Source organism: Coccinella septempunctata, chromosome 4, assembly GCF_907165205.1.
Source record: "Coccinella septempunctata chromosome 4, icCocSept1.1, whole genome shotgun sequence".
Lineage (NCBI taxonomy): Eukaryota > Metazoa > Arthropoda > Insecta > Coleoptera > Coccinellidae > Coccinella > Coccinella septempunctata.
In genome coordinates this window covers 26249894-26266262 of record NC_058192.1, presented here as the reverse complement: position 1 = coordinate 26266262, position 16369 = coordinate 26249894, and the positions used below count along the sequence as shown (strand labels likewise).

General features: G+C 33.3%; 1 protein-coding gene across 5 annotated transcripts in view; it reads left to right on the top strand.

Annotated features, from left to right (window-relative positions):
• LOC123311105 (aquaporin AQPAn.G-like) overlaps window positions 1-16369 on the top strand; it is a 130288-nt gene that overhangs the window by 56501 nt on the left and 57418 nt on the right. The window contains exon 1 of one of the 5 annotated variants that reach the window (XM_044894886.1): window positions 4883-4997. The exons of 3 other annotated variants lie outside the window; for them this stretch is intronic. In XM_044894886.1, the coding sequence (XP_044750821.1) occupies window positions 4943-4997 (55 nt within the window). In that variant the 5' untranslated portion in view covers window positions 4883-4942. Of the gene's footprint in view, window positions 1-4882; window positions 4998-11327; window positions 11451-16369 lie in introns of those variants that run through there. One more of the 5 variants, XM_044894887.1, reaches the window with a different exon arrangement.

Sequence of the window (16369 nt, the reverse complement as noted above, 5' to 3'; positions counted from 1 at the left end):
CAAAAAAATTAGCCATCAATATATTGTTTTTTCAGTGCCCCCCAAATGCACTATCGGGAAAATAATCAAACTTAGGCATGGAAAGTTATTCCGGTAAATCCGTTTGTCGAAAACAAACAAAAGTTCTGTTTGTTCAACTGGTTTTCTAAATTGAATTCGAAGAGATGATTTCTGACCATTCTTTCGTCATTTCTACTTCCTCTTTTCCAGAAAACGGAAAAATTTTTCATGCACTAAATACTATTCTCTAATTTTCTGAATGTTCAGTCAATTTTCAGTTCTGAAGTACATAAAAATATAATGGAAATTATATTTTTCATTAATTTATTTTTATTTGAATCAAGTTTGTTTGAAATTACCCATTTGGCAACAAGTTCCATGCATTTAAAAAAATTCGTGGTCAAGTAGGCTTCTCCTTCTCAAAAATTGCCTGGACTACCCCAACTGACTCTTGGAACCAACTGCAGGCTCTATGGGGTCAGCATCGTCTGCTATGTACCTGCAGAAATAGTAATTTTGCCACAACTCTGCTAATGCCAAGATTAGTTGTGACAAAAGGCGATCTGAGTTGTGACATCGACACCCATACAGTTGGTATTTTAGGTGATAAAGAAATAAACCATTACATTATTGATAAATACATAATTCATTTCTTAATAATCCAGTTTTTCAATCATTATTTGATATAACTGTATACGTATACCTACTTTGAATATATCACATTGCAATCGAAATTTAATCTGATTAACAATTATTATTATTATTGTTAGATTTGTCTCAGCTCGCTACTAGCGCAAGCTTCGTCAGACCTGCCTTTGCATTCTAGTCAAAGAATTCACCTATATTTCGATTTGCCAGTTGTAAAAGGTCTCAGGGCCTCAAAAATAATTATTTTCTGCATCTTCTTCGGCTTGCTCCTCTTTGTCAGGAACTTTGTTTTCCTATTAGCCTTTTTATCGTTGTAGGCTTCTCATTTTTCTCTGTTAAAACACTCCCCTTCACTTTTTCATTTTCTACTAGTCTCTAATGCAGCAATTTTATTATCAATAAGTGTGCCAGTAAACACAGTTTATTTGGTCATATATCTGTTCAGTTGGTTCATTTTTCTTCGTGGAGCAGAAAATATAGCCATTATTATTATTAGAAATGGAAGTTTTGGTCAAGTCAAAAGGACCGAATAAAAACTAGTGAATCGCAAAACAACGTTTCGGTCATATTTTTTACCTTCTTCAGGCTTTAAAGAAAGAACAAAACTAATGATCAAAAACTGAGGAAATACATCTAAATAACCCCAAATCAATATATGAAATATAGGTACAGTATTTACAACAAAAAGATCTTTAAATTGTCATCAAACCAACTGGGTTAAAAAGTTGACTAGTAATAATTCTCGTAAACAATTATGGAAATTACGAATACATACCCAAACTATTGAAATAACACAATAAAAACATTGAATTGAATAAATTAATCTTACAGTTCACGCGGATATCGAAGAAATGATGAAATTCATCGTACAGGGTGATTTCGTAAACTTTTACGAACTATGCAAATTTATGTAATACGGTCCTGCAAATCAAATGATATTTGATTTCTGTTTCCTGGAACCTAATGAAAGCTATCTTCATTCCAAATTTCGGATTAATCTGTGATTCGGTTCAGGAGATGGAGTGGTTTTAATTTAAATTCAAATTTGGAAAATCCCCTGTAAATAAGTATAGAGAACTTTTAGATACTACATATGAGGGTTTTTCGTAGTCCACAAGCTAGGCGTTCTCTTCATCTCATTAAAATGTATCCCATCTTATTCGGGACACCCTGTATACTATTTTTCAGGAACTCTTTGGAAAAAACAAATGTAATTTTGAGTTATATCTCAATAACGATTATATGGAATAGAATGCTTTTCAAAATATAATTTTTCATTGATGTGGTAAATTCTGAAGGAAATTTTGTTTTCCAGGGTTGGCATAGCTCATTATGGAAGCTAAAAATTACTATAATTTTTTTTATCTAGGCCAAATCGAAAAAAATGGAGAAGGAAAAAATGTTTCCCTTTACTTCGAGAATGTACTATTAAAATATATACATAGGTACGTCAAAGATTCACCCTGTATATAGTCACAATCTACTGACAGGAGCTTCTTTAGCCATGACCTTATTATTGCTTACTATCAATGTGGATATTAAAAACATTTTCTGCGAAATTGATTATGCAACCATTCAGTGGAAATCTAAATATTTAGGCGAATATAGGAAAAGAAAATAATACTTTTCTATTCTGTTGATTAAACATTTCTTCAAGCCATTCATATCATAAATATGGAAAAATAGATGCTGCGGTTTACATTTTTTATCGCGATATATTTGCGATTCTTCATATTAGATTTACTATGAAGAATATGAATGATATTATGAATGAATCCAACAGCACATTCTTTCTTCGCGTATTTGTAGAAAAATGTAAATAATAATACGAAAGGTCCTGAAATGAACACCGAATCCAAACTTTCTATATATAATATAAGAGATTTTAAATTTTTATATCTCTTATCTGATTTTAATATGATGTTTTCTCGTTGCCAGAATATTTTCTGAATGAATTTTGAACTTAGGAATAAAATATTTGAAAATTCATACATAAAAAAATTTCAGATAATAAACTCAAGTTTCCCCTTTTTACTGGCTTGTCCAAGATAATCAATTCCTTGTTCAATATTGATTAGGATTTATTTTCGAATAATCAGCAAAGATAAACCATTAAGCTTCTGTTCTCCATTTTTACTCCTTATTTATACGTTTTTAGCCTTCTTATAGTAGAAAATGTTCTCTCATATGAAGCGTTTGAAGCCTGACAGGAAAAGTCGCAAATATTGCACATCAGGAAAAAGATATGAGTTTCAATAGCATTTATTGGCCTTTTTTGAAACTCCGTTTATTATTTGCCAAAACTTCACATCACTCAATAGAGTTTGGAAATTCATATGTGTCGAATAGATCCTTTACCCTTTTCCTCTCCTTTGTCGATTTCTTTCTTTTCTGAGGTAAATAATACACCAAAGCTTTTAAGAATACTTGGTGCAATACTAGACATAAAGAAGAAGAAATAACTTCTCCGTTAATACTCTTCGGGAGTTAACCAAATACCCACTTTAATTTTTCTCAAAGAATCACCCCTTTAATTTTTTTCGGTGACATTCAGATACCCCCTGTATAGAGAGTCAAGCACACATTTTTTTGCGGGATCCATGACATATCCTAAATCTTGATCAGTCACAAAATTTTAGAAATAGAAGTGTAATTGAGAAAACTTCAGCAAAAACGAGAAGCTGATACCTATACAGGGCGATTCCAGAGAAGAAGTTCACACGATAGAATGCAGTTTCGATATGATGTTTGGTTATGGCTGAGGGCCTATATCGAGACTCTACAGGGTGATTCGTCCGATTTGACCGATTTTACTCTTATCAATAACTTTGGTATGACTTATTCAATTTTGATGAAATTTTGCAGTGTAGTACAATATGAATGAGTTCATGCAATAATTCCAACTCAGTTCTCAAAATATAGGGTTGTTATATTGTGGTAATTCCAGATTAAATGTGCATGTGAAAATTATCGACATTTCGCTTAAAATCATTGGAAATATTCTGAAGTAGGTGGTAAAGCTATATCATCCAAGGATGCAAGATACAAAGCTGAACCTAAGTTCCGAAATAGTTTTATTGAATTCCAAATCCATATTTTATGCTCTTATTCTGAATAAAATCATTTAATACAGAAAATTACTTCATATGCACATAAACCAGAAAAATCTACAAAAGTGAAAACAAATACATACTTAATAAACATAGTAAACTTATGAAGGATCAACACAATATTATTCACATTGAATTCTCGGAATGGTTTCCTCTTTTTCGAAGACCTATACGCTTGCGACTATTTTATTAAATTTTCAATAGAAGTTCTGAGGAAATTGCTCAAAATATTGCATTCTTCGAAAATTGTTTCAATTGAATGTTCTCTATTCCTAATAGGTTTTTGTCTTCAGAGAAGCTTTCTTCTCAATTATAATTTAGCCCTCCAAAGCTTTTCAAATTCTGTTTTTAGTTATTATACTCTAATAAAATTATATAGTTGATTTCGAAGTTGCTTGTCTCGAAATTATTATTTCTATCCACTTTCTTTAGTATAATCGCATAAGTACCTACTGGTCCTCATAATTCTCTACTGATTATATTGTGAAAATGATTCACATTTCTTTCTTAACTTACTCTAAAAACCAAATGGAAAAAAACGCAATATATAGACCGTAAATGAACCATTGTGTCTATTTTAAAATGATTCACTAAAATGCGAATTCCATATTCCAAAGAATATTGAAACGCGAGCATGTTACCCTGTATATTTTCTGCTTTGCACTGATTTTGAACAAAAAATGTTGAACGCCATTCATTTCACGAAAAATATCCAGAATCTAAAAATTCTTTCGTAATCATCAATCCCCCTCTATTATTGTGAAAAAACAACAAAAATTAGCTATAATTTAGAGAACCATTCTGTGAAACACTTATTTCATATTGTTGTTTTTTCCATCGAATAATTAGGAAATTACTTGAAAATTACTCCATGAATTGAATGGCACTTCAGGTATTGTTGATCTGCAGCGAATTGATTTATTGTCATGGAACAGAAGATCTGTGGGTGTCGAAAAAATTCGATCCCCTCCTTTTAATTTACTCATTGTTATTCTTGAATCTTGATCAATTATAGAAAACGAGTTTCTAATCGATATACGTGTTTGCATTATTGTTTATTTTCTTGAGAATAGATTAACTAGGAGAAAAAATCGACTTAGATCACGATCAAACCGAATCGAGTACTTACCTAATTTTATATGTTCAACAAGTAGTAATTTTATTCATTAGGCTGGATGTGGTAAATGTACGAAGATTTTGATCAACATAAGTTCATCATGGGAACGATTTTTTCACGGAGTGAGTCAAATATTTTTCACATCGTAAATTGTAATGAACTTAAATTCTGATAGTACCGGTAACAAAAAAACATTTTTTCCAAGAGCTTTATTCAATCTGAAAAGTTGATTGTTTGTTAGTATTTGCAACAAACAGTAGGCTGCAGTGAACTTTGTGAATACAATTTTATTGATCCATAACTGTCCTTGTCCTTTAACAATAATTCAATTCATAATAATAACAATAATAACGAATGACGAAACTGGATACTTTTAAAATCTACTGATTTTGTGTCCAGACATAGAGCAAATTATTTTTGACGCTATTTTTGTTATCGAAAAATAAATTATGCACCAAGCAAACTAGCATTTTAAGGCCACGTTTATTTCATAGAATTTCTATGAAACAAGGATGGTTCAATAATTTGATCTTTGTTTAATGAAACGGTGCATGCAGCTATTAGTAACTCACTTACTTATCACAAAATATAAGCACATTCCGGTGGACATGAAAATTATTTCTCAATTATGATTAATTCAAATTAATTACTCCAATTTCTTCTGAAGTTTTATGAATTATACGAAGGTGTTCGACTTTGGTTTCCCTTAATCTGTTTCAAGAAAATTGAATCGATGATTCCTTTCATGAAATGAAATATTTTTAATGCCGTAACACATCCTTTGGGATAAGTTGAAATTGAAATACTCCATTATTTCATAGCTCATTCCTAGACTCAATTCTTTATTCGAAAAATATCAAATTAAGTAATCAGTTCCGAAGGTTCTGGCTGTTATGATTGTTATATGTAATCCATACTTCCAATGAGAATTGGAGACTTACCTGGTTCATACAAAATAATAGAGTGTCCAAAAATAAATCTAGCAGCCTGAAACACCTAATAGTGCAGCTATTAGGAAATTTTTTTTTGGAAAGATGGATTTTGCCACACTAGGTATTAGCGTTTGAGTCTTCCACGGTTACAAATAAATTAAATTCATCGGTTTCCCCGCAGTGTAATATTCTTCATAGAATATGCCAATAGATTGGTGAATATTTCATTCAGTGCAAGTTTAAGCGTAGATAAAAAATAATTGATGCTTGCGATATTATTAAATCACAACCGAATATGATAGCAAAAGCTATGAAACAAATATATTGTTATTATATAATTATATTTACTCAAAAATGCTTTGAAATGGAGGGATACCATTTTGAACAATTCCTGAAGTGAAAATCTTCAATTTATTTGCTGTTTTTTGTTCTATTCATTATCCAGTTTATTGATTGGAAGTTTGCTCGAATAGATTCTTTTCATTTCTGAACACTTTTTCATGATTTGAAGTCTTAATCTGAACTCTCTACTTGAACACTAGTTGAGTCATAAAAATCATATTGTTCACGCACAGGCTGATACGATATCACCGGAAATATAGGAAGTCTGAAATTTTGCTAGTCCGGTTCTGTTTTCCTATTTGTTAGAAATTTCAAAGAAAGCAGTTGAAAAGTAATTTAAAAAAATTAGGAAATTTTACCTCAAAGTTCAAGATTTTTTGGAGGGAATGTTTATTAATCCATCCTATACGACGCTGCCAAGCATAGATTCAGAATTCTTATTTTGAATTAATTCTTTGTGGTTACGAAAACGAAAAAAGATCACACGTCCACGTGTGATTCAATATTCACGAAAATAGGAAAAGCGTAAAATTTTTCCAGAACAAATCTGATTTATTTGATTTCAGAAATATGTAGGAAGGCGATAGTAAAGGGTGACAAAACTTCAAAATTTTAAATCATGCGGTCGATTAGTTCAAGAGTTTATAGTTTTTGAACTGTGAAATTTCATTCATAAGATGAACATCACCCTGTATATCCCAAACGAAGGCACTCAGGCTATTAAAACCTCTGGATACGAGTCCAGTCTAATCACATTAATACTAGGTATCCGTTTGTCGCATTCTTCCTGGGACATCCTGTAGATAAAAAACACGCATAAACTTGTTTTTTTTTCATTTCATTTGTCAAACGCAGTAGTAGGTATTCATAATATCTAAAATAAATGAGTTATCGCAGTTTCGTTGGCGATAGATATTGAATATTCTTCTTTCAATCTATATTCCATTCTCGATGATATTAAAGCTTGCAACTACACATATATTAGCTCTGAGATTCATCTCCAATATGTGATAATGTATTATGTTGTTGATTTCATTTCGTACAAGAGTTTTCCATATAAATTAATATCTAAATGAAATTTTCTGTGAACATTGACCATCACAGAACAAGACAAAAACAAAAAAATTCCTTAATAATAGCTAATTCTATGACCGTAAACATCTTTAATGTGTTATGTTCTAAGGTAATTCTATAGATAGATCTTTTAAACAAAGTCGCATTCACCCAATGTATCCAATTTTTCGAATTTCACAAATATTTAAAATTTTTCAATAAAAAATTACTCGAAAACGGCATATAAGAATGAGGAATACTTTCAATATCCAAAATGATCGAATATTTATAGTGAGCGTTCAACGAATTTTTTAGAGTTGATTCTTTGAATTTGTGTTATTTTTATGATATAAATAATGGTCATAATAAAGAAAGTAGGATGTTCATGAAATTTTGTGTTTCTATACTATATTCTAAAAATTATTCAACTCGATAAAATCGTTCGTGTTATATGACTGAAAATAAAAGTTTTTTGAAGGATTTTCAACAGCCTTTATCTTTTCAAAAAATGGTAAAAGGGAAAGTGTTTATTTCGACTTCAGAAATCTTTTGTTGGACTATATGTACAACTCAAAGACTCACCCTTTATGCTTCCATAAATGCTTAAAAATGTCATGATTTTCTTAATTATTTCCGATAAATGAAGACACTTCTTGCCTGCCAAGAAGTTACGAATTCAAATTTACGTAAACATAGTAAAATTCAATTAACGTCGCAGTAGAATGTCACGGAATAAATGTTGGGGAATGATATTAATTAATTAACATTTAACGCCTGATGAAAAACAAGACAATTTCCACAATACAATTAGCTAACTTAATTTTGGAATATCATCCTAACCATAATAATTCATCAGGATTCTACAAAGGAAGACGGTAATTTTCTTCGCTTAAATTTCTACTGAGAAGTATGACGAATTTCTTAATTTTTCATGACAGGAAACTCCGAATGAACTCTTCTGTTTCATTTATACCTAGAACTCGAGAAGACAGGGATTTCCATTTGTGGAGTAGACAATTAATTGTATTTCGGCTGCTGAAATCGTTACGAATGGATTTGTAGGTTGGCTCAGCTCAACATAACACATTTTTTCTTGTGTGAAAATTTGCTTGAATAAAATTGCCAGTGTGCGCTCAAAGGGCCACTCTGTGTCATAATCATACTTAACTATTATGGCCGTCATAGGCCTAATTATAAAATCAAATGAAATTTGGCCATTTTCCTTGGACCTTGGATAAAGTATTCGATAATGTTTCTGAGGTTTTCTGATCCCATTAGTGAGACTAAAGAGTCTCACTCAGTATACTGAAGATATGAATTTTTGTGCGGTACTTTTTACTCACCCTGTATATTATTATTATTTCTAATCTATACACCATATACGTTTATAAAATCAATCGGCTGGACATGGGAATTTGAAACATTCTACACTGTATAGTACGAGAATGTCAGGTTATGACGCTTGTCGAAAAAATAAAAGTATTCTTCATATTTTCTCGTATAGTGCGCCGTTTTCGAGTAATTTGATGTTTAAAAATTGAAAAGTACCTATCTTTGAAATTATAAAAATTAGCTACTTCGGCTGAATACAAACAACTCTGTTTGAAAGATCCACAGATGTCACAGATTTAGCTTGTTATTCTGAAGGTGATTTCGTTTTTCCAGGGACGGCACAGCTCATTATGATAAATTAAAATGGCTATATCATTTTATGAGGGCCGCATCGAAAAAACTGGTACAGGAAAAAAGTGTTTCTTTGGACTTCAATAATCTACTGTTAAAATATTTGTACGAGTCAAAGACAAAGACTGTATATATTGTACAGAGTGTCTGTAAATAAATGCGAAGGACTTAGGGAGACGACTCCTCGATGAAAATAAGCAGGGGTAGTTCCCATAAATTTTTTTCGAAATTGACCTCCCTTCCAAGATACAGGCTTTGGAAGGCGATGACGAGTTGACAGTTTTTAATTTTTTAAGGGTTCTAAAAAACACTGAGTCATAAAAGTATACATTGCATTGTATACATAATATGAAGCACTAACTAGATTTTACTCACAGAATTTTTTTAGATCTCATAACTTTATTATTAGAGGTTGAAAATAACAATATTCATTTTAACGGGAGGTAGTCATTCTATGGAACAACTATACGATGAAATAGAATGAACACTGATCAGAACTGCTTGAAAGTTTTCATTTATTCTGATAAAAGTATTGACTGTATCGAAATTTTGCAAGAGACTTTTTTTCTCCAGAATTGAATGGGAAACCTTAGAAGAATTTTATTTTTCGAAAATCTATCTCCCGAAAACAATATTTGAAGGAAAATCATATTCATATAATGAATAGTTTTATGATTCAGTGTTTATTAGAACCCGTAAAAAAATGTTAAACAGTCAAGTCGCTATCGCTGTCTAAAGGCTGTATCTTGGAAGGGAGGTCGATTTCGAAAAAAATTTATAGGAACTACCCCTTTATTTTCTTCGAGAAAGCATCCGCCTAAGTCTTTCGCATTTGTGTACACCCTGTATATTATATTATATAATAGTAATTCTCTCTTGGTACGAATGTACCCCTCAGAAGCTCTGTTAGCTTGTGCGAGTTCGGAGAACCAGTTGAATTCTCTGTACAGGGTGGGCAAATTTCGATGTTTTAGCACTACAGTTTTCAAACCAGAGGAGATACACAAAATCTGATACCCCATTCTCGTTCTCTTTTTCTGAGAAACTAACAAAAGTAGTAGTCATTTTTGGCCACTTTCTTTTGTTTTCGAGTTATAAGCAAAAATTGGAAAAATGGCGATATCGAAATAAATTTATATCTCCGCTAATATTAATGATAGAGCTCTGAATTTGAAACATTATACAGGCACTTTTTTACGAAGAATCCAGTGGCGTGCTCGCCTTTTTAGAAGGATTTTTAATTACGAAGCTATGACCCAAAGTTGAGCTTTTTAAATGGGAACACTAGTTTACTGTGCAATTTTTTGAAAGCTTAATTCTTACTGATTTCAAAAATATATAACATCATATGGTTTGTATCAATATAAATAATAGAAAATGGTCAAAAACCTTTATTCTCAATATTTCTATGGTTTCAACTTTTGATGAGCACGGAAACATATAGCATCGTATGATTACCACTGTTTCCTTCTATAAGTCCTTTCATTATTATGAAAATTTATGAAATATATCTTGATTCAAATTTTGTGAAAATTGGTTAAAAGCATAGAAAGAATGACATTGCCAGAAGGATACTGCTTTTGTTATAGGAAACTCTATTTTTCTGTGCTCGTCAAAAGTTGAAACCATAGAAATATTGAGGAAAAAGGTTTTTCACCATTTTCTATTATTTATATTGATACAAACCATATGATGTTATATATATTTGAAATCAGTAAAAATAAAGCTTTCAAAAAATTGCACAGAAAACTAGTGTTCTCATTTAAAAAAACAAAACTTTGGTTAATAGCTTCGTAATTAAAAATCCTGCTAAAAAGGCGAGCACGCCACTGGATTCTATGTGAAAAAGTGCCTGTATAATGTTTCAATTTCAGAGCTCTATCATCAGTATTAGCGGAGATATAAATTTATTTCGATATCGCCATTTTTCCAATTTCTGCTTATAACTCGAAAACAAAAGAAAGTGGCCAAAAATCACTACTACTATTGTAAGTTTCTCAGAAAAAGAGAACGAGAATGGGGTATCAGATTTTGTGTATCTCCTCTGGTTTAAAAGCTGTAGTGCTAAAACATCGAAATTTGGCCACCCTGTACATCCTAATATCTGTAGTTTCCAATCAGACAATTTTAGATCTATAGATGGTCACAAGAATGCCATTATGTAGAAACGCGAATTATATACATTCCCCATTTGTAATCGCTCCCTTGCAATTGTCACAAAAGATGAAAATGGAAAAAAAAATTTCCATGATCAGGATCGGACTCAATGGCGCCTTCTTCTGTTACACCATCGCGAGACCATCGTGTGTAAGAACTTTCGAGATGACCCTTATAGATAACGTGGAGGTAGTTCATTCATTCCGTTTTCTATTTCGTTCTACCCATTCGAAATGCCTGGAATTCAAGTTTGCGCGAGGGGCCGACTTTGATTCTAAATCACGATCAAAGTTCAGGAGTGGCTTGAAGAAGAAACTGTCAATCTGTGATTTCTTATAAATTTAAGTGCGTGAATTATCTGTGCTGTTGGTGGTGGTAGGATCGTTTCGATTCTGAGAATGAGAAGAAGTAAGTAGATATTTTTCATATTCCAACGGTATGCCCGGTATGCCGACTGCTCAGTACGAGAACTGCCAACAATGCTGTAACATCTGTTTGAATAATGCTTAACGAAAGGCGTTTCTCAGCGAAAATGTCAAATTATAATTGAGAATTTTTTTTCCGCAAATCTGATGAATGAAACTTTGCTACATTAAGCACAGAAAATGAAGAATTACTTAATTCACTTAATTCATAACTAAATATTCAATTTCGGAACAACTTACAGCACTAGAAATTTGAACGGAATGATATATAATGAATTATTTTCTTGTGTTGATCAATCACTTGCTGAATCATTATGATTTTGGGTATCAAGAAGGTTGTTCCGAATCATTAGCAATTAATTTTAGTTAGTTCCTCGACATGTAATTATTCTTCAGGTGAATCTAAATCTAAAAATGTCCATACCTACCAACACTGAATAGGTTTGAAATGAACATTATTAAATTGAGTAGACGATCATTCTTACTGATCCCCACCATAAACTAAAATTGTTCTGAAAGTTTATTCAATAATGAATGCTGATGAATGCACTTAAGCTTCTATTTGATCCATAAACACAACCGATAGATAAAAAATAATTTATCCTGAATTCATAAATAAGTGAATATAAAAGGGACATTAAGAATATTATTAGCCATTAAAAAACGACATTGTAAGATAAAATATAAAAAACGTGGACGGATGCAATAGAAAATAAATGAGTGTGTCTGTTGTTCAGACAGGCGGATACTTCCGTTAGTAAGTAGGTAGTTCCGGAAAATCAGAGACAGGTAAATTTTATTTGGAGGAGGCATCTTCTGGTTGAAAGTTTGTTTGTATGGGTCGAAACCTCCTCAAGAATCTTAATCGGCAAGAGGGGTCAGTACCAAATTATATTGAAGGCTTTGCGATTATACAGGATGTCTCATTTAAAAGTGTCCACCCTCAATAACTCAACAGCGAATCAGAATTTGTGGAAACACTCAGACAGGTCGATTTTTTATGACAGAGTGACATTATCTGGGATAACTACTGGCAACTCCCTGGATAGTGTACGATCAATTAGAACATCTCTGTTTCATTTAGTTTTATCGGTATCATAATTGCATAAAAAGCACCCTTTAACTTTGTGAATATTCACTCAATAAGAGCACAAACTGCAGGTTCATACGAGTTTGAATCCATGCATACATTTGTGCTACCAAACTACCCACTTTCCCTATTCAAATTCCTGATAGGGTTGCAACCATCTTCAGGGGGTTGCTCGTAGAAACAAGCTTCGGTCAATGTTTCTATCTATACTTCGTAGCAGTTGTGATCAAAGGATCAATAGAAACAAATCTTATCAACTGCAAGAAGTGTTCATAATCAATCAAATTTTTGATGAGGTCCAATAAATTCTTGAGGTACGTACTGAATTAGAGGAAATATGGGACATATGCTATTGTCTTCGACTAGGTTTCTATCTAGAGGGGATTAAATCGGATATCGTTTCATACTGGGTGGCGCTCTGTGCTACTGGATAGTAGGTACACAGTAGCGCTTGCCAGTATTGAACAAGAGTCCATCGATTCCAAACGGAGAAGCTATGTTGCTCTGACAAGGTCAAATGAGACCGAAACTATGGTCAGCATCTGCTTTCTTCGATGGAGCGTACTCCATTTAGGGCCCCGACGATGGCAAATTGGCTAGTTCAATTCAGATCGCAACACTTGTTGATAATGTTGATATTCATATAGGCGGGTGGTATGCATCAGAATTAATTCTTATTATATTCTTGAGATTCAATTCTTTATTTCCATACTCAATAGATAACATATCTTTGTTCGAGGTGCAATTCTGAACTGGTTTTGATATCAGTGGAATTTTGGATTTCCGACAATGCACATATAAGAAAACAACTCAGTATCGCTTGCAAACAAAGGATTAATTTTTGCGTTGGGGGAAATGTGAATTCAAAGCTTGAATCAGTAGACGATTAACCATCAGATATATGTCATCGATCACATGAGTGTGAAAAGTCAATTCTCGATCCCAGCTAAGAGGATAATAGCAAAGCGGGTGCAATTCAGTACAAAGCCGATTGAAAGGGTGATGACGTGGAGCAAGATCAAGCTTACTGAAAGAATGCGCCTAACTCGATTCTTCAGCAGTGCTGTTACATAGATAATGCGTAAAGTTATACCGACCCTGATTGTTCAGAAACATAAATTCCTCGGTATCTTCTTAGTAACTAGCAAAACGATGAATGATTATGAATATCCCTAGTCACAGGTGATCATTAAATTCAAGAAACGAATGTTTACGAATACTTTATAGAGAGGATGAATGAACCGCAGCGATATCAGAACCACATCGAAGTATTTGAAAGTTTGGAAGCAACTAGTAAACAATTTCAACTATAGTATATCCAAATCCAAGAGGCCAGCGGTAAACATTGCACCATGCAATGATCACGCGTCAAGAATGTGATAACGCAGAGGTGTACTAATAAATTTTATTCCGAGAGCGTTATATTTTAAAACTTTTTATGTGTTCCAGTTCCGGTGAAAAATATGTACCTATGCTTATCTACGAGTCTCAGTAATGAACAATTAATCTAAAGTTCCCACTTTAATACATACTATGTATATAAATGTGTTACAATATTTTTTGTAAAAGTGACTAGTCCGTAGTGTCGTCAGAAGATGCAGAACTTTCTTCTAAGTTGACGATGACTGGTGTTATATAATCCATAATATTATCCAATTTCCACATGTTCACCTCAACTTTTTGTTTGACATGTTCCACACACTTTCTCCATCTTTCGGAAGTAACCCGTGAGAGAGCCTCTTGAAAAAGATTTTGGACGTCAGTCATTTTAAATGTGGTGTTTTTATCTGCCACAAAATTCTTGACATCGGCCCAAATCAATTCAATAGGGTTCAGTTCGCAGTGGTAGGGCGGTAATCTAAGAACGGTAATATTTTGGGCCTTTGCAGTTTCATCCACGATGTATTTTTCAAACTTTTCTTTGTTCTGCCTGACTATCTTCAACAATTGCGCTTTTATGAGGTCAGGGGTGAAATCAATATTTTTTTCCCTCAACCATTGTTGGATATCACTCTTTCTGAATAGTGAGTTAGGAATTTTTTCCATTTTCCTTGAATGGTAAGGAGCATTATCTAAAACTACTACAGAATTTTCCTCCAATTTAGGAAGTATACCCTCAAACCACTTTTCGAAGGACTGACCATCCATTTCTTCATGGTAGTCACCAGTTTTTTTGGATTGGAAAGTCCAGAGTCCTCCAGTTAAAAAACCAGTGTCACTGCCAATATGACATACTATAATTCTCTGCCCTTTGCCTGGAAAAATATATTCACTACATTTGAAAAAGAATGTTGAAATTGTTCTTCACCAAAAAGGTACTTACATCAAGTTTCACAAAACTTTGATTGCTCGATCAACAATTTGGCATTCGATTTCCCGAAGGAAATCATTGAAACTTTCATATTTCCGAATATATTGGAGGAGTAGCAGTTGAGAATCATTAAATGGGCGTGAATAGATAATTATTTGGTGCAAGAATGATATTCCGAATGCTTATGACCAACTTATCGACTGAAAACTAATTGACGTTCATCCGTCAATCCATCGTTGATTCTCTGATCAAGCTTTATGAAACCGAGGTTCAAACGAGGGTTAAACTCAAAATTCAAGACCTTACCAGACGGATTTTTCAATCCAGTAGATAGTCCAGCAAGTAACGCTTGCCGAGAAGATGTAACCGTTTCATCGGTCCACACTTTGGATTTAGTATGACCGGCATTTACCCAAGTTTCATCCAAGTAGTAAATCTTCCTGTTTTCATCACGGAAGGCCCTAATTTTCGTGAGATACTTTCTTCTCCAACATTTAATGTCGTCACGATCCATTAAAAAACTGTTGCGTTGGCGACGTCCATATTTGAAATTAAGTTTTTTCAATATAATAGAGAAGGTACTCTTCTTAAAATTTGGCAAATTCGAGTCTTCATTAACTATTTTTAATACTTTCTCTATAGTCGGGTGTTCATTTCTGAAGAAAAACTCGTGAACTTTTCGCCGTATTACATTTTTATCGAAATCTGATAAGGACTCCCATTTGGTGGTCCGATTTTGATTTGTTGCCGGCTGTGATAGAACACCGGAATTTATGTATTCAGAAATAATTCTCCTTACACTTCGAGCTCCAATGCCAAGTCTCTCAGCAACTCGGAGTTCTACGTCCTTTAAACACATTCCTGCATTTTGAATCATCTCAATTTTATAAGTATTCAAAATAATTTCTTTTATCTCGGCACTGAAGTGTCGTTTCAGACGTCTCTTTTTTGGAGGACTTAAGTCAACACGCGATTCCTCAGCAGTATCAGTACTTGACATTATCTTAAATGCTTGTAACTTGAATAACTTGCTACAACTGTAAACCAATTTACGAAAGACAAAACAATGAATGACCTCTGCAGTTCTGCACAACAATTCGCATACAAAATGAATCAAACGTAATGCGGTTCTGCGGAGAGTGGTTCTTACTTTCGCCTGCACACATGGCGTTCCTAAAGCTTTGACCAATAAGAGGAGTATCTCAAATACGATCACGCGTTCGTCAGTTTGTTTACGCTGGCCTCTCGGATTTGGATAGACTATAGTGATGTTTCGTTCTTGAGAGTCTCGTGTCAGCAGTCTCGTGAATATTACGATAAATGACTTAAATGAGAAGTATTGATTCCGAATTCGAAAACTTTGAAACCATTCCATGTCGATACACGATCAACAAGAGAACCGAGAATAGTTCCATGTTTATGGGTACTTTCTCTCACTGGCGGCGATTAGGGGAGGCCAGGGGGGGCGGTTGCCCCCTCACTTTCTGGAGAATATGAAGCT